This window comes from Oncorhynchus mykiss, chromosome 4 (genome assembly GCF_057628025.1).
Source record: "Oncorhynchus mykiss isolate SJ-2025 chromosome 4, ASM5762802v1, whole genome shotgun sequence".
Taxonomy (NCBI): Eukaryota; Metazoa; Chordata; class Actinopteri; order Salmoniformes; family Salmonidae; genus Oncorhynchus; species Oncorhynchus mykiss.
The window spans coordinates 28,046,118-28,073,631 of NC_143025.1; the positions used below are offsets into that span (position 1 = coordinate 28,046,118).

Genomic DNA, 27,514 nt, shown 5'->3' on the forward strand with positions numbered 1-27,514 from the left:
GGCGCCCAATTGTCCGGGTTAGAGGAGGGTTTGGCCAGCCGGGATGACCTTGTCGCATCGCACTCTAGCAACTCCTTATGTCGCATCGCACTCTAGCAACTCCTTATGGCGGGACGGTTGCATGCTGACTTCGGGTTGCCAGCTGGACGGTGTTTCCGCTGACACATTGGTGCTGCTGGCTTCCGGGATAAGCAAGCAGTGTGTCAAGAAGCAGTGCGGCTCGGTAGGGTCGTGTTTCAGGGGAGGCATGGCCCTCGACCTTCGCCTCTCCCGAGTCCGTAGGGGAGTTGCAGTGATGGGGCAAGAATGTAACTACCAATGGGATATCATGAAATTGGGGAGAAAAGGGGGTAAAAGTACATCTATTTACCTATCTATATATATACACTACCGTTCAAAGGTTTGGGGTCACTTAGAAATGTCCTTATAAATAATCATATTAAATTGTTATAAATGTATCACTAGCCACTTTAAACAATGCCACTTTATATAATGTTTACATACCCTACATTACTCATCTCATATGTAAATAATGTACTCTATACCATCTACTGCATCTTGCCTGTGCCGTTCGGCCATTACTCATTCATATATTTTTATGTACATATTCTTATTCATTCCTTTACACTTGTGTGTATAAGGTAGTTGTTGTGAAATTGTTAGGTTAGATTACTTGTTAGATATAACTGCATGGTCAGAACTAGAAGCACAAGCATTTCGCTACACTCGCATTAACATCTGCTAACCATGTGTATGTGACAAATAAAATTGGATTTGATTTGATAAATACAATGTGATTCTATAAATTCATGGGCAGCCACATCTATATTGTACAAAAATAAACATTCATACTTCGATAGGTTTCTGTGCGTTTTCAACATTTGTACATCTCAAGTTATAAACCTACAATAATCTACACCATCTCAATCTAATCTCAAAACGAGATGGCAAGTATCATCTATAGTAGATACAAGAAACAACAAAGTATATATATGGCCATATATTACTTTTACTCTTTAGGAATCTCTCACCATCTTCACCACACTCTCTACATCTTCCTCTCACCATCCAACCTCCTTCCTCCTCTCCTCATCCTCCTCTAGCATACCCATCTCCATTCCTTCATCCGCCTTGCTCCAGCTCTGGAGCCACTCTTGGGCGCGGGGTCATCTGTTGCTCTCATCAGGGCCTCTGGTGTGCCATTCTACAAATTCTCTTCATTCTTTCATTGATTATTTTCCATGTTTACAAACACCAGAACATACTATTTCAGGGCTGTTACAGTAGTGTGGTAGGTCTGGACTAGACAGATACCCTTGAAAATGCTGGTTGAACTGAAGAACTCATCTAATACATGGCATAAAAATGAAATACCAGTAGGCATGTCTGAGCCATGGTCACCCCCACAGCACTTACACCTATGAAGGTTCCCAATCATAGCCATTTCTCTCTATTTTCCTTTTCAGCATTTCAGTCTTCCACCAATTGAATTTACTTGATTGTGCCAATCTTCAGATTGACACTGCCACAAACCAGGGAGAGAGACTGGGCAGGCGCTAAGGGTCTTCTCCAGCTGATCAGAGAAAGCAGGAAGGATTGAGAGAGCATCTCTGTAGCGACCATCCTCAGCTGGAAGAAAATGCATTGATTTATTTTAGAAAGCTAAACCGAACGCTATGATCCTATATTTATAAACACAGCTTGTTTGGTCGTCTGTGTCAAGAGCGAGAGTGGATTCAACGAAAACAGCAGGTAACGTTAGCATTAGCTTGCTGGCTAGCTAACATTACAGCTGTGTGTTTTGTCTGTGGCTATGAAATGTACGTAGTGGCCAGCGGCCTGTCTGCATATTCATTTCAGCCACAATCTAGACTATACTCAACTCAAATTCAAATAGCTAGTCCTGATTGTGTTAGCTAGCCAATTATTAACCAACTGGCTAGCTAAACCGGCTCTGCTAGCTGACGTACATTTTCCATTCACAGAAGACAATGACTGTCTGGCTTTCTCGATATTTCAGATTTAGCTGGCTGTGTGGCGTGACTGCAAGATGATATAGCTCACTCTATTCTTGATGACGAATAGCTGAGGATAGCTACTGTAGCTAACGAACGTTAGCTGGCTATTGTTACACAATCAGTGTTGTTGATGTCAAAGGATTAATTGGTGTCAAATTATTATTGTTACTGGTTATGTCTTTAGATCAGAGGAGATGTATCTGTGTGTCAACTGGATTTTATGTAGAGTGCTAGCTAATCCATTGAATACTGTAATCATCCAATACCATGGTAAACTGCAGCTCAGCTATGCCCCGGGCAGGGCCTTGCATTGCCTAATAAGTCGCTGTCATACCAGCTTTCTGGTATACAGACTGAACTAAAGCGCTTAAACGTGGAAAGTTTCCTTACAAGCCAAAATGTTGTAAGGATTTCGTCAATACAAATGTACGTGAGTTAGTTGTCCAAGGTACAGCTGATATAGGAACGTCGGCAAGGTCTTGCATATATTATTGCTAGTCTGTACCTGTTTTAACCAACTCCTGTATCATACACTAGGCTATGTGAAGTGTGAACTAAGCTCTCAGCCAAACAGAAATATCAGTTTTACTTCCTTCAGATAAACCTTTGATTATGGCTGCCTAAACTGGTTGTTTACTTTCTTACCAGATATGAGGCTCTCTGTCATGTCATCATTCCCCTTATAGCTGATGACCTTCTGCCATTTAGATACTAGGAATAGGCTACACCTTCTCAGCTGATAACTGCTTTTTCCTCACTTGATTTTTAAATGCACAATCTGTAGTTTCACAGTCCCATGTGGCATTGGGACAAAGTCCCCTCTCCATCTCTCTCTTCCCATCCATCCTTCTTTTCTTCATAGATTTTGGGATGAACAAAACTTCTTACCACAACTTGACGTTACAGATTGTGCCTTTAAAGTGCTTATTTCAAAGCTGCGTATGTACATATATGCAACTCAGCTCTGCTAGATTTGGCTTTTCTCTTCTTTCTGTGCATCTCTCTCTCTCTCTTTTCTCTGTAGTTGCGTGAGATAGAGCCCTGTCCCCTGCCACTATCTCCTTCTCTGTTTACCAGAAAGTTCCACTCCGCTCCTGGCCACGGAACGGCCCTTTTCCAACTGCACTGCCAGAAGGAGACGCTGAGAAAAGCAACAGTTTCAGAGTCTGAGCTGGATTCAATGGTACCAGAGGGACTGGAGGAACTTGGGTGGAGGGGCTGGGGCAGGAGAGAAGGGCTTGGGGTGGAAGCTGTGAAGACAGGAGAGGTGGGATGTGTTTAGACATAGTTCAATTCAACAAATCTTTGTCCCCAATTCATGTGCAGCATAAAAGTATGAAAAGGCGATGGGTTTGGAGTGGGTAAAGGAGGTATTTACTCTACCTTGCGCTGTCTCTCCTCGCCTAAATGCATTTGACTTCAGTTTCAGTGGAACAATTTGATGTTTGGTTGTACAACTCAGAGGCTACACAGGAGGCCTTTGTTCCACTGGGAAGCAGGGGTTGAGTTTTATGGACCTGGGGCTGGGTTTGATGCACACCCATGTATTCAACTGATCTGGGAACAGGAATGGTTGAGGCTAGCTGGAGGAACAGCATGTTTTCTACTCCAGGGTTCAGAGACAGGGCCTAGGGAGGAGAGCGGAGAGGAGGAACCAGGGAGGAGACGGAAGGAGGAGAGTCAGACACTCAATGAAGAGGTACAGGCAGCAGAGAACAGACACAGGAGCCCTCCCCTGAGTGAGCTTGGTTCCACAGCATAGCCAGCAATAAGTTTTAAATCAAACCCTGCTCCCCAATAAAACTGCTCCCACGTACCATCCCTTAACAGGGAACAGGCAGGAGAGAGGAGCACCTCTGAAAAACAACTAAGGCCACTCTGCTGAAATGGAACATTTTAGTGTTTAAAAATCTGTCCAACAGCAACACCCACTCATAAGTAAGCCTAACTCTCCTACATCACATCCTGGCAAGCCTGAAATAATCCCTCTAGGCCTAGGGTTAGGGGAAATTGTTTTAAACCCGGAATGGTTCTGTTACTGAATATGCTTTTTTTTAAACTCTAAATGAGTTCTATATGTTTTGAAGATTTAGGTGAAGTGTTCTTCTCTGCTCTCACTTTACATGGTGAGGACTGCAGGCCTCACACACACAAACCCCACTCCTTTTTTGACTGCTCTGTCTGCTGTTAAACTTAAATATTTGTTTGATGTAACATGACCAGTGTTTTCCAGAAACACTGTGTACAAAACATTAAGAACAGCTGCTCTTTCCATGACAGACTGACCAGGTGAATCCAGGTGAAAGCTATAATCTTGATATTACTTGTTAAATCCACTTCAATCAGTGTCGGTGAAGGGGAGGAGACAGGTTAAAGAAGGATTTTTAAGCCTTGGGACAATTGCGATGGATTGTCTGTGAGTGCCGTTCAGAGGGTGAATGGGCAAGACAAAACACGTAAGTGCCTTTGAACTGGGTATGGTAGTAGGTGCCAGGCGCACCGGTTTGTGTCGAGAACATTCACGATCAACAGTTGTGTGTGTGTGTATAAAGTATGGTCCACCACCCAAAGGACATCCAGCCAACTTGACACATCTGTGGGAAGCATTGGAGTCAACAGCATTCCTAATGTTTGGCATACTCCGTTTATAGATTTAGCAGTGGCGTAAAGACTCAGGGAACATTGAGAGGAACCAGACTCGATCATTATTCTGAACATTAGAGGTTGTGTTGGACTCAGAAGTGTGTAAAGACTTAAGCAGGCAGGCCAGCTATGCCACACTATATCTGTGATGTGATAACCATCTGGACAGTAAGCTGGTGTTGAGTGAGTGCTGTGTATGTTTGGTATTTGTCTGGCGATGTATGATGACTGTAGTAGCAGTGGTCACCTGGAGGACTCGCTAACAGTTTGCAGGCTTTTGTTTCCAGCCCAGCACACCTGATTCTACTTATTATGGTTGATTATTGGATGTGTTATTGCTGGCTGGAGCTAAAGCCTGCACCCCCCCCCCAGTAGGACCAGGGTTGCTGCTGTACTGTAGCAGACAGTATTGTGTGTGTGTGTGTGTGTGTGTGTGTGTGAGAGGTCTCTAACGGGTGTGTTGCTCCTCCTGTCCTACAGAGGGAACCAGAGCGGGAGGAGCAGCCTGACGACGCCAACATGCCTCCCAAGTTTAAACGACACCTCAACGATGAAGAGGTCACTGGATCCATACGCAGCGAGAGGGTGAGACACTGGTGGAGGGAGTCAGGTTCAATGGTTTCTATTCTATTTACAAACACATTTGTTTCCCCAGTGCAAACTCATTTAAGCTCGGAATTAAAAACAAGGGGAGAGAGATTTTGCAAGAGGGACATTGCAGGGAGACGGCAACCCTTCTCTGAGGTTCAGAGAGGACCCATTCCTACTCTGTCTCAGCATTGTTATTGTCTTCAGCTAAGATCAAAGAGAAACAGACACACACCCCCCTCGCCATACCCTCTTCTCTGATAATAGCTCCCAGTCCTCTCCTGGCTCCCGGGACCACATCCAGGAGTGGGCAGAGCAGAGCAGTGACACGCAGTCAGATGGCGAGGGTTGAACATGGGTAGTGGAGAGGCAGAAAGGGCTTTTGAACCACTCCTCAGATAAAAAGGATTGAAGCCTTTATCATATGGATTACATTCCCCCACTTATCTGGTGATCTCTTTATATGCAGCAAGAAATATATTTATATCATTAAAGGTCCATTGCAGCTGTTTTTTTTATCTCAGTATCAAATCATTTCTGGGTAACATTTTTCAATTAAATTGATAAAAAAGAAACCAAAATGGCTTCTTAGCGAAATGCAATTTCTCAAACAAGAATTTTGCTAGGACTGTTTGGGAGTGGTCTGGGAGAGGGGCCTAATGGGAGAGATGTGTCTGACCCTTGACCTCTGCCCCCTCACAGAGGAACCTGTTGGAGGAAGACTCTGATGAAGAGGAGGACTTCTTCCTGTGAGTAATAATCCCACATACATTGTTTGTGTCTGAAATTACTACTTATTTCTGCCTATTTCTGCTTTCGAATAGAGCCCATTTTGGGCTGTAAGGCTGTGTATCTGGAGCCAACAGATTTTCTGTATGCTTGTCTTTCAGGAGGGGACCAACTGGACCCAGATTTGGAGCCGGAAATGACAAAATCAGACAGTAAGTGTGTGTGTGTGTTTGCGTGTGTTTGTGTGTGTGTGCGTGTGTATCTTTGGGGAGGGGGGCTTGAGTCGTATTAGAAATTATGAATGAAAGACGTAATTCCCCTTTTTTTTATAATGAATTTCCTGCACCATTAACAAATCTGATTGAAAAGAACTACATGTGTTTCTGTGGAACTGCTGAACACAGTTGATTTTGATGGTTCTGGATACAATACCTCCTAGTAGTACTGCCTCTTACTGGACCCTCTCTGATTCCAAGGTGGACCTTGTCTTTTGGGCAGCAGGTGGTCTAGCGGTTGGTCTAGTAGTCACCACCGATGCCCACAGCACATCGATTGCATGTCTGTTCTCCAATCACAGCCCTTCCGCTGTCATGTCTATCTCTACCTGTCTGCCTGTCTGTTTGAGCGGTAATTTCCAGACAGACAGAGGTCCCTTGGTGTATCGCAGATTATTTGATGTATCCGGTCAGGTTGGTGCCCTTGCTTGGTATAGTCAAAGACCCTTCTTCTGGAGCTCTTGGAAGACGGCTTGGCACAGAACTCGTTATGTTTCTCCATGCGGCTGCGATCAATGCACCGGCTGCAGTGCTCACACGGCTTCAGCTTGAAGTTGGTAGCACTCATTCCAAATCAACGTTTCGTCTCCACCTGAATGAAGGAATTAGCCTAATTAGTTTGTTAGTTTGGCAAATTTAAAATACATTGAGTTTTCCTTATGAATAGAACACTACACAGATTAAAATGGTCAAGGATAAAAATCACAATCAACCAAATTATTTCCATTGTGGTCCTCCTCATTATTAGATGGGCAAAGGTACGCACAGCTCAGGCAAGACTGTGCAGTGAGCACTTTCCATTTTATTAAATTGAAGGAAAAAAAATACATAATACAAATAGGCCTACTTATGATCACAACAATGAATTATATCATCAATAGACTAATTCACCTCTCTGTTTTTCTTATTCTTTTCATTCACACTCTACTTGACTTGGACCCACTCCCTGTTCACCTATCTTTGCATTTCACAGTACCAGTCAAAAGTTTGGACACATCTACTCATTGAAGAATAATAGTGAAGACATCAAAACTATCAAATAACACATGGAATCATGTATTAACCAAAAAAGTGTTAAACAAATCTAAATATATTTTAGATTCTTCAAAGTAGCCACCCTTTGCTTTGATGACAGCTTAGCACACTCTTGGCATTCTCTCAACCATTTTCATGAGGAATGCTTTTCCAACCGTCTTGAAGGAGTTTCCACATATGCTGAGCACTTGTTGGCTGTTTTTCCTCTCTGCGGTCCAACTCATCCCAAACCATCTGTTTGGTTGAGATCGGGTGATTGTAGAGGCCAAGTCATCTGATGCAGCACCATCGCTCTCCTTCTTTGTCAAATAGCCCTTACACAGCCTGGAGGTGTGTTTTTTGAGTCTTGTCCTGTTGAAAAATAAATTATAGTCCCACTAAGCACAAACCAGATGGGATGGTGTGTCGCTGCAGAATGCTGTGGTAGCCATGCTGGTTAAGTATGCCTTGAATTCTAAATAAATTCCATATGTGTTATTTCATATTTTTGATGTCTTCACTATTAGTCTACAGTACATGTAGAAAATAGTAAAAATAAAAACCCTGGAATGAGTAGGTGTGTCAACGTTTGACTGGTACTGTATACAGTGGGGCAAAAAAAGTATTTAGTCAGCCACCAATTGTGCAAGTTCTCCCACTTAAAAAGATGAGAGGCCTGTAATTTTCATCATAGGTACACTTCAACTATGACAGACAAAATGAGAAAAAGAAATCCAGAAAATCACATTGTAGGATTTTTAATGAATTTATTTGCTAATTATGGTGGAAAATAAACTTTTGTTGTTGACCAAATACTTATCTCAATACTTTGTTATATACCCTTTGTTGGCAATGACAGAGGTCAAACGTTTTATGTAAGTCTTCACAAGGTTTTCACACACTGTTGCTGGTATTTTGGCCCATTCCTCCATGCAGATCTCCTTTAGAGCAGTGATGTTTTGGGGCTGTTGCTGGGCAACACGAACTTTCAACTCCCTCCAAAGATTTTCTATGGGGTTGAGACTGGCTAGGCCACTCCAGGACCTTGAAATGCTTCTTACGAAGCCACTCCTTTGTTGTCCGGGCGGTGTGTTTGGGATCATTGTCATGCTGAAAGACCCAGCTGCGTTTCATCTTCAATGCCCTTGCTGACTCAAAATCTCACGATACATGGCTCCATTCATTCTTTCCTTTACACGGATCAGTCGTCTTGGTCCCTTTGCAGAAAAACAGCCCCAAAGCATGATGTTTCCACCCCCATGCTTCACAGTAGGCATGGTGTTCTTTGGATGCAACTCAGTATTCTTTGTCCTCCAAACATGACGAGTTGAGTTTTTACCAAAAAGTTATATTTTGGTGTCAGATGAAATTCTCCCAATCTTCTTCTGGATCATCCAAATGCTCTCTAGCAAACTTCAGACGGGCCTGGACATGTACTGGCTTAAGCAGGGGGACACTGCAGGATTTGAGTCCCTGGCGGCGTAGTGTGTTACTGATGGTAGGCTTAGTTACTTTGGTCCCAGCTCTCTGCAGGTCATTCACTAGGTCCCCCCGTGTGGTTCTGGGATTTTTGCTCACCGTTCTTGTGATCATTTTGACCCCACGGGGTGAGATCTTGCGTGGAGCCCCAGATCGAGGGAGATTATCAGTGGTCTTGTATGTCTTCCATTTCCTAATAATTGCTCCCACAGTTGATTTCTTCAAACCAAGCTGCTTACCTATTGCAGATTCAGTCTTCCCAGCCTGGTGCAGGTCTACAATTTTGTTTCTGGTGTCCTTTGACAACTCTTTGGTCTTCGCCATAGTGGAGTTTGGAGTGTGACTGTTTGAGGTTGTGGACAGGTGTCTTTAATACTGATAACAAGTTCAAACAGGTGCCATTAATACAGGTAACGAGTGGAGGACAGAGGAGCCTCTTAATGAAAAAGTTACAGGTCTGTGAGAGCCAGAAATCTTGCTTGTTTGAAGGTGACCAAATACGTATTTTCCACCATAATTTGCAAATAAATTTATTAAAAATCCTACAATGTGATTTTCTGGATTTTTCTCCTCCTTTTGTCTGTCATAGTTGAAGTGTACCTATGATGAAAATGACAGGCCTCTCATCTTTTTAAGTGGGAGAACTTGCACAATTGGTGGCTTACTAAATATTTTTTTCCCAACTGTATATATATATTTTTTTATCTCACATCTGCTTTGGCTTACTCTCCATGCTGCCCTCTTCTTCGTTTTTCCTCGCCTCTTTCCTCTTCCTTATCTCTTATCTCCCATATGTCAGAATCTACCTTAATTTGGCAGATCTCCTGGATGTACTTCTTCATCTTGAACTGTTTACAGCCTCAATTCTTCTTGCTAGCTTGGCACACCTGTATTTTGGGATTTTCTCCCAATCTTCTCTGTAGATTGTCAGGATGTATGAGGAGTGTCGCTGCACAGCTATTTTCAGAGCTACCCAGAGATGTTTGATCGGGTTCAAGTCTGAGCTCTGGCTGGGCAACTCAAGGACATTCAGAAACTTGTCCCGAAGCCACTCCTGTGTTTTGGCTGTGTGCTTTGGGTCGTTGTCCTGTTGGAAGGTGAACCTTTGCCCCAGTCTGAGGTCCTGAGTGCTCTGGAGCAGCTTTTCATCAAAGATCTCTCGGTACTTTGCGCCGTTCATCTTTTCCTCGATCCTGACAAGTCTCTCAGTCCCTGCCGCTGAAAAACATCCCCACAGCATGATGCTGCCACCACCATTCTTCAGCGTAGGGATGGTGCCAGGTTTCCTCCAGACATGATTCTTGGCATTCAGGCCAAAGATTTCAATCTTGTTTTCATCAGACCAGATAATCTTGTTTCTCATGGTCTGAGAGTCCTTTAGGTGCCTATTGGCAAACTCCAAGTGGGCTGTCATATGTCTTTTTACTGAGGAGTGGCTTCCGTCTGGCCATTCTACCATAAAGGCCTGATTAGTGGAGTTACAGAGATGGTTGTCCTTCTAGTAGGTTCTCCCATCTCCACAGAGGAACTCTGAAGCTCTGTCAGAGTGACCATCAGGTTCTTGGTCAGCTCCCTGACCAAGGCCCTTCTTCCCCGATTGGATGGGCGGCCAGCTCTAGGAAGAGCCTTGGTGGTTCCAAACTCCTTCCATTTATGTTGTAGAAACATCTCAAGGATGATCAATGGAAACAGGATGCACCTGAGCTCAATTTCGAGTCTGATAGCAAAGGGTCTGAATACTTATGTAAATAACATATTTCTGTTTTTTTATTTTTAATACCTGGCTAACATCCAGTGAGATTGCAGAGCGCCAAATGCAAATGCAGAAATACTCATTATAATAATTTAGAAAAGATACAACTATTTTACATAGGTTTAAAAATTAACTTCTTGTGAATCCAACCACGGTGTCAGATTTAAAAAATGCTTTATGGCGACGCATACCTTACGATTATTTGAGAACGTAGCCCAGCAGACAAATCATTACAAACAGTAACCAGCCAAGTAGAAGAGTTACACAAGTCAGAAATAGAGATGGAATTAATCACTTACCTTTGATCTTCATATGGTTGCAATCAGACATTCATTTATTCAATAAATGTTCCTTTTGTTCAATAAAGTCTCTTTATATCCAAAAACCTCAGTTTTGTTCATGTTTTCTTCAGTAATCCACAGGCTCAAACACAGTCACAACAGGCAGACAAAAAATCCAAATAGTATCCATAAAGTTTGTAGAAACATTTCAAACGATGTTAATAATCAATCCTCAGGTTGTTTTTAGCCTAAATAATCAATAATATTTAAACCTGACAATAACGTCGTCAATATAAAAGGTAAACAAGAAAGGCACTCTCGCGCGCATGAAAAAGCTCTGTGACACGGCAGGGTCCACTCATTCCGACTGCTCTTACTCCCTCATTTTTCAGAATACAAGCCTGAAACTATTTCTAAAGACTGTTTAACATCTAGTGGAAGGCATAGGAACTGAAATTTGAGTCCTAAGTCAATGGATACTGTAATGGCATTGAATAGAAAACCTAAAAAATAAAACAATCCTACTTCCTGAATGGATTTTTCTCAGGTTTTCGCCAAATCAGTTCTGTTATACTCACAGACACTATTTTAACAGTTTTGGAAACTTTGGAGTGTTTTTGGTCATTAAGACACTAACAGCTTACAGACGGTAGGCAATTAAGGTGACAGTTATGAAAACGTAGGACACTAAAGAGGCCTTTCTACTGATTCTGAAAAACACCAAAAGAAAGATGCCCAGGGTCCCTGCTCATCTGTGTGAATGTGCCTTAGGCATGCTGCAAGGAGGCATGATGACTGCAGATGTGGCCAGGGCAATAAATTGCAATGTCTGTACTGTGAGACACTTAAGACAGGGAGACAGGACGGACAGCTGATCGTCTTTGCAGTGACAGACCATGTGTAACAACACAGGATCGGTACATCCGAATATCACACCTGCGGGACAGGTACATGATGGCAACAACATCTGCTCGCGTTACACCAGGAATGCACAATCCCTCCATCAGTGCTCAGATTGTCTGCAATAGGCTGAGAGAGGCTGGACTGAGGGCTTGTAGGCCAACAATGTCGCCTATGGGCACAAACCCACCGTCGCTGGACCAGACAGGACTGGCAAAAAGTGCTCTTCGCTGACGAGTCGCGGTTTTGTCTCACCAGGGGTGATGGTCGGATTCTGGTTTATCAAATCCCACAGGCGTTACACCGAGGCCTGTACTCTGAAGCGGGGTCAATTTGGAGGTGGAGGGTCCATCATGGTCTGGGGCGGTGTGTCACAACATCATCGTACTGAGCTTGTTGTTATTGCAGGCAATCTCAACGCTGTGCATTACAGGGAAGACATCCTCCTCCCTCATGTGGTACCCTTCCTGTAGGCTCATCCTGACATGACCCTCCAGCATAACAATGCCACCTGCTCACTCTGTGTGATTTCTTGCAAGACAGGAATGTCAGTGTTCTGCCATGGCCAGCGAAGAACCCGGATCTCAATCCCATTGAGCACGTCTGGGACCTGTTGGACCGGAGGGCTAGGGCCATCCTCCCCAGAAATGTCTGGGAACTTGCAGGTGCCTTGGTGGAAGAGTGGGGAAACATCTCACAGCAAGAACTGGCAAATCTGGTGCAGTCCATGAGGAAGAGATGCACTGCCGTACTTAATGCAGCTGGTGGCCACAACAGACATTTACTTTTGACCCCCCCCTTTGTTCAGGGACACATTATTCCATTTCTGTTAGTCACATGTCTGTGGAACTTGTTCAGTTTATGTCTCAGTTGTTGAATCTTATGTTCATACAAATATTTACAGATGTTAAGTTAGCTGAAAATAAACGCAGTTGACCGTGAGACGACATAGCAAAAAAATGAGTTTATTTAAACACAGTACATTTCCTCGAGAGGAAAAGTGTTACTCTACCCAATGATATCATATAACACATTGTACATCAAATTATCTTGTGATATGGAGTGTGTGTGTGTGCGTGCGTGCTCCCCATACACCCCAGCAGAGTTCAGAAAAAGAGCCCAGCCCACAGACTGTCTTAGTATTATGTAACATAGTCTAATATGTGATGTAAGGATCATGAATAATTGTCCACCTGGTTTTTGATTTTCACTTTTTTCCAAAAGAGAGCAAAAGTTTTTATTAGAGCAGACAAGTTTTCAGAGCCACTTGGTTCCAATCGCTGGCAGAGAAGAATACGTGACTGCATACGTGACTGCAGAAGAATACTTGACTCTCTCCCCCACTCCCTTTCTCCTCCTGTCTGTGCCAGTTGTCTGTGTGAGGTTTGTGTCAGGACATGCCATGCTCAGTTGGGCCCAGGTGAGGGGTGTGGTCCAGGTGTGTGTGTGTGGGAGAAAGTCAGGTGTTGGCAGCCAGGTGAGGACGCTAGGACTACAGCCAGGTGTGATGGAGAGATTACCTGGGCAGGACACTCAGGACAAACAAAAAATCAGACTAGTCCTTGCCTGCTCTGCTGGATACCATGTATCAGTCCAGAGAATAGGGTGTGTGTGTGTGCACTAAGTTGAAATAGCTCTGTGTGTGGGCTTGTGAATGTATCAATAAGAACAGCAGTACCAGCCAAAGAACTGCCCCACCTTCAACAGAGTTCACATTCTGTTTGTGTGTTGACATTCACTTGTTTTTTTTCTTCTCTCCACTCCCTCAGAGTTCAGTCGCAGGTTGATGAGGTCATCGATGTGATGCAGGAGAACATCTCCAAGGTGATCGACAGGGGAGAGCGACTGGAGGACCTGCAGGACAAGTCAGGTGAGACTCAAGTCATTTTCAGATCTATATATTAATATCTGCAGAACTAAGCGGCCTGGTGGTTAGTGTCCGACCCTGAGATTGGAAGGTTGGGCTGTTCCTAGGACGTCATTGTAAATAAGAATTTGTTCTTAACTGACTTGCCTAGTTAAATAAAGGTTAAATAAAATAAAAAAATGGGAGTAGAAATGGGACCCAATGCATCTCTGCTTGGCATTCAGCATTAGAAGATAGATTGGTGTTAAAGCCCTGTGATAGACTTGCGTCCTGTCCTGGCGGTGTACTTGTACATCAAATATCCTCACGCTACAGAAACAGGACATAGGCTACTTACTTACTCTGACACACCGCCATCTCTAGAGACTATTATAAAAACACTCTAGACTCCTGTCTTACATAAACCGATAGGAAAGGAAATTCCTCAGTGTGCCCAGCCGGAAGTTTGTACAAGGAAGAAACCATTCCTGAAATTCCATGACCTGGAATTCTGACTGGTCCATTAGTCACCCTCTACAGGCGCTCATATCCCGCTGGGAATTCTACTCAGTCACTCTGGAATGGGAATAAGATGAGGCTAACTCTCACTCCTGACTGCTCTTCTCTGGTTATCATGGATCGGAGCCAAATGTGGCGATGGCATGCAGAACACACACCAGATGCAGGGTTTAGATGGGCAGGTGTGGCAACTATAAAGGAAGTAAATGGAGTCTAGTCTGTACTGTAGTAATAGCGATTATTATTAGAGCTGTTTTTCAGCTGGATCATTAAGGAGGCAGATCGCTAATTTCCAGGACGTTGGGAAATGCCTTCAAAACCGGCCAATAGGAGCAACAGTGAGCGCTATTAGCGTCAAGTAGGCTTGGGTTTTGTTAGTGTTAAAGACTCTGGATTAGAAGGTTGTGCGTTCGATCCCAGTGATGGACGCTAGTCTTTTTGGGGGGGGTTTAATCCTATCCCAAACCTTAATCCTTAACCTTCTAAATTTGACGCTTGGAGAACTGAGCAGGAGGAGTCAACCTGGGGTGTCAAAAATACAACAACAAAAATTGACATTTTGAGCAACTTTGAAATTTTTACGTTTGGAGGAACGGAACAATACTGAGCAGGAAAACTTCAATCTGTTTTACCTCATTTCTACCGGCATGTCACATGCAACAAGAGGAGAAAAAAAACTCTAGACCACCTCTACTCCAAACGCAGAGATGCGTACAAAGCTCTCCCTCGCCCTCCATTTGGCAAATCTGACCATAATTCTATCCTTCTGATTCCGGCGTACAAGCAAAAACTAAAGCGGTAGTGGTCAGATGACACAGATGCTAAACTACAGGATTGTTTTGCTAGCACAGACTGGAATATGTTCCGGGTTCATCCGATGGCATTGAGGAATACACCACATCATTCACCAGCTTCATCAATAAGTGCACTGATGATGCGTCCCCACAGTGACCGTGCGTACATACCCCAACCAGAAGCCATGGATTACAGGCAACAATCCACACTGATCTAAACGGTAGAGCTGACCATTTCAAGGGGCGGGACACTAACCCGGACGCTTATAAGAAATCGTGCTATGCCCTTCGACGAACCATCAAACAGGCAAAGCTTCAATACAGGACTAAGATTGAATCCTACTACACCGCTTCTGACGCTCATCGGATGTGGCAGGGCTTGCAAACTATCACGGACTACAAAGGTAAGCCCAGCCGTGAGCTGCCCAGTGACAGGAGCCTCCCAGACAATCAAAATTACTTCTATGCGCACTTCGAGGCAAGCAACATTTAAGCATACATGAGAGTACCAGTTGTTTCCGGACAACTGTGTGATCCAGCTCTCCGTAAGACCTTAACCCTTGTGTAGTCTTAGCACAAGGGGAATATACAGAATGTTAAGGGTAAAAAAATGACCCACCTTCACCAAACCCCTAAAATAAAGCTGCTTAATTGAATTTTAAACCCCAAAACTATTTTACATGAAGAAACAACCTGTCATTCATCACGAACTTTGAATATCTGGGTTTTCCCTCTTCACAATGCAGAAAGACTGCATTTAATCAGTGGACACCAATCGTTTTTATTACAACACACCTGTCATAAATATTTAATTTACTAAAGTAGAGGTTTATTGTTATTATTGCTAAAGGCACTGCATTGGTGTAAAAAAAAAATAGCAAGAGATAGCACTTGTATAGCCTAAAAGTAGCAGAAATGTGCAGAACGTGGTTTAGAATGCATTTTATTAAAAGGAAACAATAAGTCTTGTACTTTTTTGGCAACATAGTGATATATTCTTATATACTGTACAATGAGGAATTCAACTACAAAATACTAGTCTTCTCCCATTTTCTTTGAACCATTTCCCCCACCCACAACTTGTATAAACGACAACAATAAATAAGAATAAAATAAGATAATAGATACAAAACAAAAACGTGAAGAACATAAATCAATCAACTCTAATTAGCACATGTAGGACAGTATGCAAGTGTGTGTGCATGGACTTTGCAGATGTATTTCTCACATGTGCAGCACATAGTATTTGTTTACGGTCCTTCTTTGGGGGGGGGGGTGCAGAATTGGCATCTCCTCCTCTTGCCTGCCCCAGCTGCAGCCTCAGGTGGATTAAGACAAGATTCAGCCCCTTGAACAGCTTTCACAAGCGCTGCAGAGGCTGCTTTGCTGGGGAGGCGCTTTCTTCTTCGAATGTGTGGGGTTACAAGTGCCTTTCCCAGCTGCTCTAGGAACACCCTCCTCTTGTTCTGCTTATCAGGCATCCAGGTAGGGTTGATCTTGTTCCATGTCACGAAGGCATTGTTTGAGGACACATCAATGACATTATGGAAGATGACCAGGGCCAGCGGGCTTTCATCCTCCTGCAGCTGTAAGTTCCAATCACCTTGTCCAGGTTGTCTTGTTAACCATGGTGATCTTCCTCTTCAGGAGCTGCTGGCTGAGTTCATAAGAGGTAAAGAAATTGTCACATGTGACATTGTGACCCCCCAGTCCATCTGTCACATCAAGCACAACCCGCATCCCCTGGTTCTTCTCTGGGCCTCCACTGGTCGGTTTCCCGGTGTAGACTTGCATCTTCCAAGCGTAGCTGGATTGTGCATCACAGGCCACCCATATCTTGATGCCATACTTTGCTGGCTTGCTGGGCATATACTTCTGGAAAGGACAGCGACCTTTTGACAAAAGAGATTACTATCAGTAATTAGGATCAGTGTCACAGAAAACAGTCCCATAAATCAATGATCTTACAGCAATACATAATAAAATGAACTGTGAAAATCACTTACATTACAGATATGAAAATAAAAATGTACCCCTGAATGTACCCCTGAATGGAGCCAGTTGCTCATCTACTGTTACTTCAGGCCCAGGGTTGTAGAGTTACGGCAGACGTCTCCCAGACCTCTCTTATGGCCGCCAGTTTGTCTCACACGTCTTGCAGGTCTTGACTCAAGGCTATCAAATCGTAGCATTCTTGAGAAAGTGTGACATCTGTGGCATGGAAAATCACCCTTCCCCTCTCTGCATCTGAGACTACATGTACCCTCGTCTCGGGACCTATATACACCCGCTAAGATTAGCAGTCCTATGTAGGCACGCAGGTCAATCTCATCCATCCTTTTCCAGTTGTTTCCAAATTTACGGAAACCCTCCAAATCTGTCATCTCCAGAATTATTTTTTTGATGGCTGGTTGATGAACATGTAGAATGTTGAGGCGATGTCCTGGGCATGGGCAACTGCATGTCTTGTGGGCCTTGGGGTCATCCTTATAACATGTTGTGCTGCTATCCTGGCCTGGTTGTTATATGGTGACAAGGACCATGTTATTTGCTGTTCTTTGACAAAAATGTCTCTCTTTCAGCTTGGGGGGATTTCTTCATCTGAAGACGATGCATCCCGCCTCCCGGGTGGCGCAGTGATTAAGGGCGCTGTACTGCAGCTCCAGCTGTGCCATCAGAGACTCTGGGTTCGTGCCCAGGCTCTGTCGTAACCGGCCGCGACCGGGAGGTCCATGGGGCGAGGCACAATTGGCCTAGCGTCGTCCGGGTTAGGGAGGGCTTGGTCGGTAGGGATGTCCTTGTCTCATCGCGCACCAGCGACTCCTGTGGCGGGCCGGGCGCAGTACACGCTAACCAAGGTTGCCTAGGTGCACGGTGTTTCCTCCGACACATTGGTGCGGCTGGCCTCCGGGTTGGATGCGCGCTGTGTTAAGAAGCAGTGCGGCTAGGTTGGGTTGTGTATCGGAGGACGCATGACTTTCAACCTTCGTCTCTCCCGAGCCCTTACGGGAGTTGTAGCGATGAGACAAGAAAGAAGCTACTACAACAATTGGATACCATGAAGTTGGGGAAAAAAAGGGGGAAAAAAAAAAGAGGGAAAAAAAAGATGATGCATCCTGCTCTGAGTTGTATTCTTCCCCGTCTTCTTCTTCAGATACCTCCTCCTCTTCTAAATCATTGTGCTCTTGTTCCTCCTGGACATCTGAAAAAGTCAGACCTATTGGGCACTGAAACATGCACTCATGGCTTCAGCAAAGAGAGAACTATCGTGCAGCACCTTTATAGCCTCTGACCGCATTGTCCATTAGTAAACAATGCTTTCAAGAAATGTTTATTTTGTCTGAAATGTTGTTTATTTTGTCTGTTCAATCAGTAGTACATATAATCTGTGTGTGTGTGTGTGTGTGTGTGTGTGTGTGTTTGTTTGTGTGGTTTGTTTGTTTGTTTGAATGATTTTATAACTGCCGGGTCAAAAATGACTCTTAAGACAATCTTTGTACCCTGGTGGTGAACAGCTTTCATGGATGTTTCACTTTTTCTCACGGTGGAGTCACTAGGTAAAGTCATAACATTTCAAGTTGAAAAAATATAATTTAGGAGGTTTTCCGCTGTTAACCATATCATTTTTGACCTTTTAAGACAGCACAAGGGTTAAACAGGTCACAAGGCCGCAGGGCCAGACAGATTACCAGGAAGTGTACTCAGAGCATGCGTTGACAAACTGGCAAGTGTCTTCACTGACATTTTCAACCTCTCCATCAGTCTGTAATGCCTACATGTTTCAAGCAGAGAAACTTGTGCCCAAGAATGCCAAGGTAACCTGCCTAAATGACTACCCGTAGAACTCACGTCTGTAGCCATGATGCTTTGAAAGGCTGGTCATGGCTCACATCAACACCATCATCCCAGAAACCCTATACCCACTCCATTTCAACAGATCTACCCATACCATCCCAACAGATCCACAGATGATGCAATCTCTATTGCACTCCACACTGCCCTTCCCCACCTGGACAAAAGGAACACCTATGTGAGAATGCTGTTCATTGACTACAGCTCAGCGTTCAACCCCATAGTGCCCTCAAAGCTTGTCACTAAGCTAAGGATCCTGGGACTAAACACCTCCCTCTGCAACTGGATGCTGGAATTCCTGACCCCAGGTGGTAAGGGTAGGCAACAACACATCTGCCACGCTGATCCTCAACACGGGGGCCCCTCAAGGGTGCGTGCTTTGTCCCCTCCTGTACTCCCTGTTCACCTACAACTGTGTGGCCAAGCACAACTCAAACACAATCATTAAGTTTGCCGACGGCACAACAGTGATCACTGACAACAATGAGATGGCCTATAGGGAGGAGGTCCAAGACCTAACCTGTACCCCCCGCACATTGACTCGGAACTGGTACCCCCTGTATATAGCCACATTATTGTTCATTTTTCTTACTTTAGTTTATTTACTAAATATTTTCTTAACTCTTATTTTTCTTAAAACTGCATTGTTGGTTAAGGGCTTGTAAGTAAGCTTTTCATGGTTGTATTCGGCGCATGTGACATACAATTTCATTTGATTATTATAACAGTCTTTCTACTAGATGTTGGAACATTGCTCCAGGGACTTTCTTCCATTCAGCCACGAGCATTACTGAGTTCGGGCATTAATGTTGGGTGATTAGGCTTGACTCGCAGTCGGCTTTCAAATTCATCCCAAAGGTGTTTGTTGGGGTTGAGGTCAGGGCTCTGTGCAGGCCAGTCAGGTTCATCCACACCGATCTCGAAAAAAAACATTTCTGTATGGACCTTGCTTTGTGCATGGGGGAGTTGTCATGCTGAAATAGGAAAGGGCCTTCCCCAAACTGTTGCCACCAAGTTGGAAGCACAGAATCGTCTAGAATTTCACTGTTTGCTGCATTAAGATTTCCCTTCACTTTAACTAAGGGGCCTAACCAAACCATGAAAAACAGCACCAGACCATTATTCCTCCTCCACCAAACTTTACAGTTTGCACTATTGGGGCTGGTAGGTTGCTCCTGGCATTCGTCAAACCCAGATTTGTCCGTCACATGACATCAAGTTTTTATTGTCACGTGCACAAGTACAGTGAAATGCCTTTCTTGCATTAGAGGAGAGTGGTTCGCCACGAGAACAGGAGATCTCTGCACGCTCAGCTTAGCAGCTTTCATGTCCCTGCCAACACACATAATGTCAAACAACTGTCTGACTCCAAATAGAAAGAGAGATATTAAATAAAACTTATATATAAGGACATGGAGAGGCAGAAGGAACGAGTTTGTGTTTAGGGTTTTGCTTTGGCAACATTAGGTTGCCCCTGTCATACCAAAGTTTGTTTTGAATCTGAGTGAGTGAGGTTTGAGTTTATTTGATTTATTTGTCCATTTTAAAACAATACAACCACACGTGGATACAGTACAATGCCATTAAATCTTTGAGGATGACACACAAAAGTTTAAAAACATATTTCCATTGTGGTGTTCCAGAAAATCCATGAAAACAAAATATACTGCAGATTATAAAATGAAAAAAAATCTCAAATACATCTCATCAGTAGGGAAAAATCTCAAATACATCTCATCAGTAGGGAAAAATCTCAAATACATCTCATCAGTAGGGAAAAATCTCAAATACATCTCATCAGTAGGGAAAAATCTCAAATACATCTCATCAGTAGGGAAACATCTCAAATACATCTCATCAGTAGGGAAACATCTCAAATACATCTCATCAGTAGGGAAAAATCTCAAATACATCTCATCAGTAGGGAAAAATCTCAAATACATCTCATCAGTAGGGAAAAATCTCAAATACATCTCATCAGTAGGGAAAAATCTCAAATACATCTCATCAGTAGGGAAAAATCTCAAATACATCTCATCAGTAGGGAAAAATCTCAAATACATCTCATCAGTAGGGAAAAATCTCAAATACATCTCATCAGTAGGGAAAAATCTCAAATACATCTCATCAGTAGGGAAAAATCTCAAATACATCTCATCAGTAGGGAAAAATCCGTAAAAGGAATACAATATTTTAGCATGTAACATTCATTGAAATGAAAACAGTTCTTTAAGCCTGTGCAGTGTTAAAGCATTTAGCCCATAAACCATTTCTTAAGGTTTATCTTAATTTTTTTTAGTGTAGGGATGAATTTTTTATGGTTTGGTACACCATTCCATTCCTCAGCACCAATGTTAAGGAAATAACTTTTTCCAGCTATGCTCCTATAGCACAGCGGTCTGATATTGGCAACACTGGCTCCTGAGTTTATCTGTCATGTGTTGGTCTAGTTCACATAACAAGTATGTAACAGAGCATTTTTTTCCTTCACCACTACACTATTACACTTGACAGAGAAGTTGGAAGAGTTTCTCACTTTGTGTTTGGAACCAAACAGGATAAATTATGTCTTGCCTAAATGCAGAGTGTTTGTTTTCGGATAACCACTTACTGACTTTAGTCAGTTCGCTGCTTAAAGTCTTTTCAACGGTCTTCTTATTCTTATGTGAAACCAGGAGGGCAGAATCATGCACATACAGGAACAGAGAGCATGAACAGGCAGAATCCAGGTCTTTGATGTAGAGCAAAAAAACGAACAAAATACTCCCCTGGGGGACACCGTATTTTATCTCTTTAGCATCAGACCGTGTCCCGCCCATATCTACCCTTTGGACCCTATCTGTTAGGTATGACTTTACCCATAATAAGGAGATGGTGCAAAAACCAATTGCTTTCAGTTTGTACAACAAAATACCATGCTTCACAGTACCAAATGCTTTTTGTAGTTCAAGCATGACCATACCACAGAAGTTGCCCGTGTCACTTTATCAAGCAAGAAATTATCGTAAACAAGTGTCGGTAGAATAGGATTGTCTTCAACCGGACTGAAGGTCATTATGAAATGTCTTGGTCATCCATGTACTTTATGATCTGTTCATGGAGCGCTTTTTCTAAAACCTTTGACAACACAGTCAGGGTTGACACTGGTTGGTAGTTCCCTTGTTCAACTTCGCTTCCTTTTTTGTACAAAGGAACAACTTTTGCATGTTTCAACTTTCGTGGTACCTTTCCATGTTGAATGGAAACGTTGATGTTTTTTACGTAAGGTCTGATACGATCAGCGGCATCGCTCAGGAATCTAGCTGGGATGTTATCCAGTCCTGTGGATTTCTGTTTGTTTGTCTAGCTCTTTAAGCATCTTTGATACATCTGAAGTTGAAACCTGGGAAAATGCAAACTGTCCTTCGGAGATGCCCTTGGCTGAATAATAGATTTCAATATGATGGTTTCCAAAGTTGCCAGAGCATTCTGAGAGTTGGTCAACAAGGTTGAAATGATCAGCCACTTGTGTTCTGTCAAAGGTTACAGTAACATTGATGTTTAGTCCAATGCTGTTTGACTTTGTTTTTCACTTGTTGTCAAAATGTCTGTATACAGTTGTCGCAGTGACCTCATGAACATTCTATTGTCATCTGACATCAAACTGTGTTCCAAATAGCATCATTTCTCTATCTGATTACCAATAAAACCATCTGTTTAAAAATGCATTTAGTAAATGTCAACCTTGCGAGTCAGGCAACTGAAAGCAACTTTCTAAACAATGTTTTGGTTAGTTGCTAGCTTGTTCAAATAATGACCAGAGTATAGCTGACCACGTTTAAACCTTAGCTACTTTTTATTCATTGTTACAGGAAAATAAACCCACCACAACAACATTATTTACAAGGTAATGATGGCGAGCTTACTGAAAATAGCTTACGACTGTTAGTGTGACGATATAAAAGTAGGTCATTCTGAGAACTCCTGCACCTTCTTGTCACAGATGGATTTGGTCTTGTTGCTGTAGCAGCCCAGTAACCACGACAATGGATATTACGACAGTTGCAGAGACATTTACTTGTTTGTCTGTGCAACAAAGAAACCAACAGTCTAGACTTTCCACCGGAATATAAATTAAATGTCCTTTTTGACCAGCAACACTTGTCGCATTCTATTTGTCTACAGACAAGTCGTTAGACCAAGTATAAACCGCCGTTAAGTCATAGAAAAGGAGAATACAACACACAGACAGCTCCTATCACATGTTGTTTACACGTAACCTTCTGTGTCTCCCTGTCCCCCTCTTCCCTGTCTGTCCCCCACATCCCCTCTCTCTTCTCATCTTATCTCCCTTCATCTGTGTGTCCTGTGGTCACATGACCTTCCAGAGAGCCTATCAGACAACGCGTCAGCCTTCAGCAGCCGAGCCAAACAGCTGCACAGGAGGATGTGGTGGAGAGACATGAAGGTGAGTCAACGTGTGTGTGTGTGTGTGTGTGTGTGCATCAGTGTCTGTATCCTTGTATTGCTTGTGTAATGCTTGTATCTGTCTTCTTCAGATGAAGGCCATCATAGCTCTGGTGGTGGTCGTTCTGCTACTTATCATCATCAGTGAGTATCAGCCTGAACAACACGTTATTGTATTGGTCAAGAATATAACCACACGGATTCAACTCGTAGCACTAAACACACATCTTTCTCTCTCTCTCTCTCTCTCTCTCTCAGTTCCGGTGATCTTGCGGTATCGCTAGTGTTTCGCCAGGATGAGGAAGAACCTCTCTCAATCCTCCTCCTCTTCCTCCCATTCTCCTGCACAAAGTCCTCCACACCAGCTAGGGGGCACCATCTGCCCATAACCACAGATCTAGGATCAGCTCACCCTCTCCCAATGCTAACCTTTACCGTTAGGATGGAAAACACAAAACTGACCTAAGATCAGTGTCTACTAGGGACCACTTCATCCTACTCTGTGAGCCAGGGCCAAGGGTGACACAGGAAGCATTAAGTTGGTGTTACGTAAGGGTTGGGTTTGCGTCCCAAATTATATCTTATTTAGGGAATAGGGTGTAATTTGAGCTGCTGCCTGTGTCTCAGACACCTAATCAAACTTAAGGAGAACTCCATTCAGTACATAATACATATCATCTAGTCATTAAGGTTAAGTTTCATATCATGTAGTCAGACTGACTGAAAGTCTCACTATCATTAGAATCAATCTGTCTGCTCCAGTCAGTCCATCAGCAGCAACCGGTTATACAGGACTTGTAGCACACCAAAATATTTGGAGATTAAGAGTGGAACCCCTACCACCTCCCATCTCACATGTTTAGAATGCTTTCAAGCCAAAACTGAAAATGAGGCAATGGCTAAATCTTAATACACTACAGTGGCCTCCTCTACTTGTCTCCTTTCCTTCTTTCCTTTTCTTCACCCAGTTTGATCTGACACTAGCGGGACTGGTTCAAGCCAGTGAGAGGAAGCCACTGTGTAGTATTGGGACAACGTGTGTCCTACTGACATGTGTTACTGCTTGGCCACTGCTGATCTCATTTCCTGTTAGTAACACTATGCTAGCTGTCTCTCTCCAGATGGTTGAATTTTACAGTTTCTGTGATATTGAGTTCTGTTGGAAGGTTAACGTGAAGCTTATGAATGTCTGCTGCTATTCCCATTACCCCTGAGGAGCTAAGGGACAGACACTGTCATTCCACTGCAAATGCTGGAGGCGTCTGGTACCACTTGTTTATTCTGTGTGCGCGTGTGTGATTTTCCTAGTCTGCCCTGTATTGAGATTGCGTGCCCTCGGTATCCAAACATGCACGGCATGTGATGCGGGTCACCAGTACTGCCACACCACAGCAGCATAACATTTGATTAACACTTGATTTAAATCAGACATGTTCAGTCTGGTTGGCTGATTGTTCGCTCTGGTTTGCTTATTTCCTTATAAAATCATCGACTTCGGAAGGTGCTGCAGCAGCATCCCATATAAATTGAAATGAATGTGCCAGAGTTATAGAATTCCAGCCGTCTGTTCAGAAAGAAATGAAATAATTCCGAATAGTCTACTACACCAGGAGTAGGCCTATAATATAGCCACAGAGGATCAATAAATAAAACATGTAATGGCCTAGCTGTAATAACAAGGTATAGGCTACAGCCAGGAATGTGCTGCAAATCTGCCAGTAAATAGCATGCAGACAAAACAGGCCTTTCGCAATATTTAAAATACAGTCGCAGGAAAACACAGGTTGGATAGCAAATGGCTCCTGCTGAAAAGAGAAGATGAATCTGTCTGCTGTAGGATACCAAAATATTTGAGCAACTTCCAAAAAGGCGATCAAGTGACCATTGTTTACAGGTTAGAGATAGGCTTTTGGCATGAGCGCATCAGCCATTGCGACTAGTGGGCTGTGCATTATTTCTCATTGGGTAAGTCAGTGAAACTGGAAAGCTTTTTTAAGACTCATTTCCTCATTGTACAATATGTGTCTCTCCACACACCTAGGCCTAGGCTATTAATGGATTCAATACGTTTTTAATGATTTCAGTGTCAAAGTAGACTGTCATTTCGATCATTTTTGCGGTACTTAAAAAGATTCTGCCAAAGTCTGCAGTCATGTAAAATGACGTAGAATTGCATGAAATGCGTTTACACAAGGCGCAATTTCTCCCGCCTTTACTGCTCTATTCCACTACGCAAATGCGATGATATGCATGCAATGCTTTATTACACTGAACAAAAATATAAATTCAACGTGCAGAAATTTAAGTTCATTGTTCACGTAAGGAAATCAGTCAATTTAAATAAATTCATTAGGCCCTAATCTATGGATTTCACATGACCGGGAATATAGATATGCATCTGTTGGTCACAGATACCTTTTTAAATGTTTGTATCCATTTTGTTTTATTCCCCCCTTTTTCTCCCCAATTGTCATGATTACAAACGTATCTCATCGCTGCAACTCCCCAAAGGGTTCGGGAGAGGCAAAGGTCGAGTCATGCATCCCCTGAAACATGACCCGCCAAACCGCGCGTCTTAACACCTGCCCGCTTAGCCCGGAAGCCAGCTGCACTAATGTGTCGGAGGAAACACCGTTCAACTGACGACCGAGTCAGCCTACAGGCGCCCGGCCCACCACAAGGAATCGCTAGAGCACGACGAGCCAAGTAATGGGGCACTCTGTTCACAACGTTGACATCCACAAACCGCTCGCCTATACGACGCCATACACGCTGTTTGCCATCTGCCCGGTACAGATGAAAACTGTATTAATCTGTGAAGAGCACATTTCTCCAGCATGCCAGCGGCCATCGAAGGTGAGCATTTACCCGCTGAAGTCAGTTACGACGCTTAACTGCAGGTGAAGAAGCTGCATGTGGAGGTTCTGGGCTGGCATGTGGTTTGCGGTTGTGAGGCCGGTTGGACATACTACTAAATTCTCTAAAATGACTTTGGATGCTGCTTATGGTAGAGAAATGAACATTCAATTCTCTGGCAACATCTCTGCAAGCCAATTGTACTCTCTCTCTCAAAACTTGAGACTGGTATTGTGTTGTGTGACAAAACTGGCCTTTTATTGTCCACAGCACAAGGTGTACCTGTGTAATGATCATGCTGTTTAATCAGCTTCTTGATATGCCACACCTGTCACATAGATTGATTATCTTGGCAAAGGAGAAATACTCACTAACAGGGATGTGAACACATTTGTGCACAATTTAGTAAATTAACTATTTCTTGAACTTTATTGTTGGTTAAGGGCTTGTAAGTAAGCATTTCACGGTAATACAATACCTGTTGTATTCGGCACATGTGACATAACATTTGATTTGAATTTGAGAGAAATAAGCTTTTTGTGCATATGGAACTTTTACACGTTACGTTTTATATTTTTATTCAGCATTAAAATATTTTTTTGCAATGCGTTCTGGTACCTCAGAGCTCCCCAGGCCACTCCCCTTTCGCGCTCACTTTTTGTTCCTGCACCTCCTGATTTACAAATTAAGCACGGAACATAGTCTGGACTCCAGCTGAACACCATATAGGCCTACTAAAAATGCTCACACAAGCCACTAGCCAGTCAGCCATGCAGTATAACATGAGTTAGAAGATTATGAATATAGGCTGTATTGTGAATTTATTATTTATTAACATTGAAGATAATTTTTGTACCGATTTGTGATTTAGCTAGCTAGCTAACTAGTATATTTACATCAATTATCAGCTGATAGCCTACCTTATTTTCCCAATTCGAGGCACTGTAACTTACTTGCTTGCTTATAATTTGTGATGAGTGAGTTGTTGCAGAAATAAATAGGCCTATGCTAAAAAATTGCTACAGAGGCAGATAGTATGTTTGTTTTTTCATTTTGAGTACCTGCCCCCTGAAAGGTCTATGCAAGACCCTGGGTGTAACACTGCCTAATGTGATGACAGCAGTGTCCAGCATATCTGTATACAATAACCCCTACATCATCATTTCTTTTTTTTTAATGTAATTTATTTGAGGTGTAAATATTGATCTGTAATGATGTACTATACTCTGTCATTACAATGAAAAACTGTGAAATACTGTAATGTTAATCTGACGTAATAAAATTATTTGAAAGAGTATCTGCATTGATCTGGATTTGACTGTAAGGGACTAGTTTGGTCTTGTTGATGTGACTCATTTTAGTGGGGATGGGAAGAGAGAAGAAGGATGGATAAAGTGATGGGTGGATAGAGGGGGGGGGGGTGATCGTTGGGGCCTAAGAGTGGTTTGTGTGTGCCATCTTACCCCTCTGGGCTGGCATGTCAGAGACTGTGTGTGTGTATATATATAGACGGTACGTGCC

The 27,514-nt window shown here is 43.1% G+C and overlaps 1 protein-coding gene across 5 annotated transcripts; it reads left to right on the forward strand.

Moving 5' to 3' along the window:
• The first annotated feature begins 1,378 nt into the window (after nucleotides 1–1,378).
• vamp4 (vesicle-associated membrane protein 4) lies at nucleotides 1,379–27,288 on the forward strand. Of its 5 annotated transcripts, none has more exons than XM_021599305.3 (9): nucleotides 1,514–1,752; nucleotides 3,043–3,285; nucleotides 5,142–5,246; nucleotides 5,952–5,998; nucleotides 6,140–6,190; nucleotides 13,450–13,550; nucleotides 23,059–23,138; nucleotides 23,230–23,281; nucleotides 23,396–27,288. In XM_021599305.3, exons 2-9 carry the CDS (start codon nucleotides 3,199–3,201, stop codon nucleotides 23,419–23,421), a joined length of 549 nt encoding a protein of 182 aa, XP_021454980.1. In that variant the 5' UTR covers nucleotides 1,514–1,752; nucleotides 3,043–3,198; the 3' UTR covers nucleotides 23,422–27,288. The 5 variants fall into 5 exon arrangements, with proteins under 5 accessions (XP_021454983.1, XP_021454980.1, XP_021454982.1 ...); XM_021599307.3 differs by having other exon boundaries at nucleotides 1,519–1,752; nucleotides 3,043–3,201; XM_021599306.3 differs by having other exon boundaries at nucleotides 1,519–1,752; nucleotides 3,096–3,285.
• Nucleotides 27,289–27,514: the final 226 nt, after the last annotated feature.

Bases quoted from the DNA above. Each gene is read 5' to 3' on its own strand.
- vamp4 (XM_021599305.3), top strand. From the start codon at position 3,199: ATGGTACCAGAGGGACTGGAGGAACTTGGGTGGAGGGGCTGGGGCAGG. The intron at 3,286-5,141 runs GTGGGATGTGTT...CCTGTCCTACAG, and splicing joins AAGCTGTGAAGACAGGAGAG to AGGGAACCAGAGCGGGAGGA. The intron at 5,999-6,139 runs GTGAGTAATAAT...CTTGTCTTTCAG, and splicing joins GAAGAGGAGGACTTCTTCCT to GAGGGGACCAACTGGACCCA.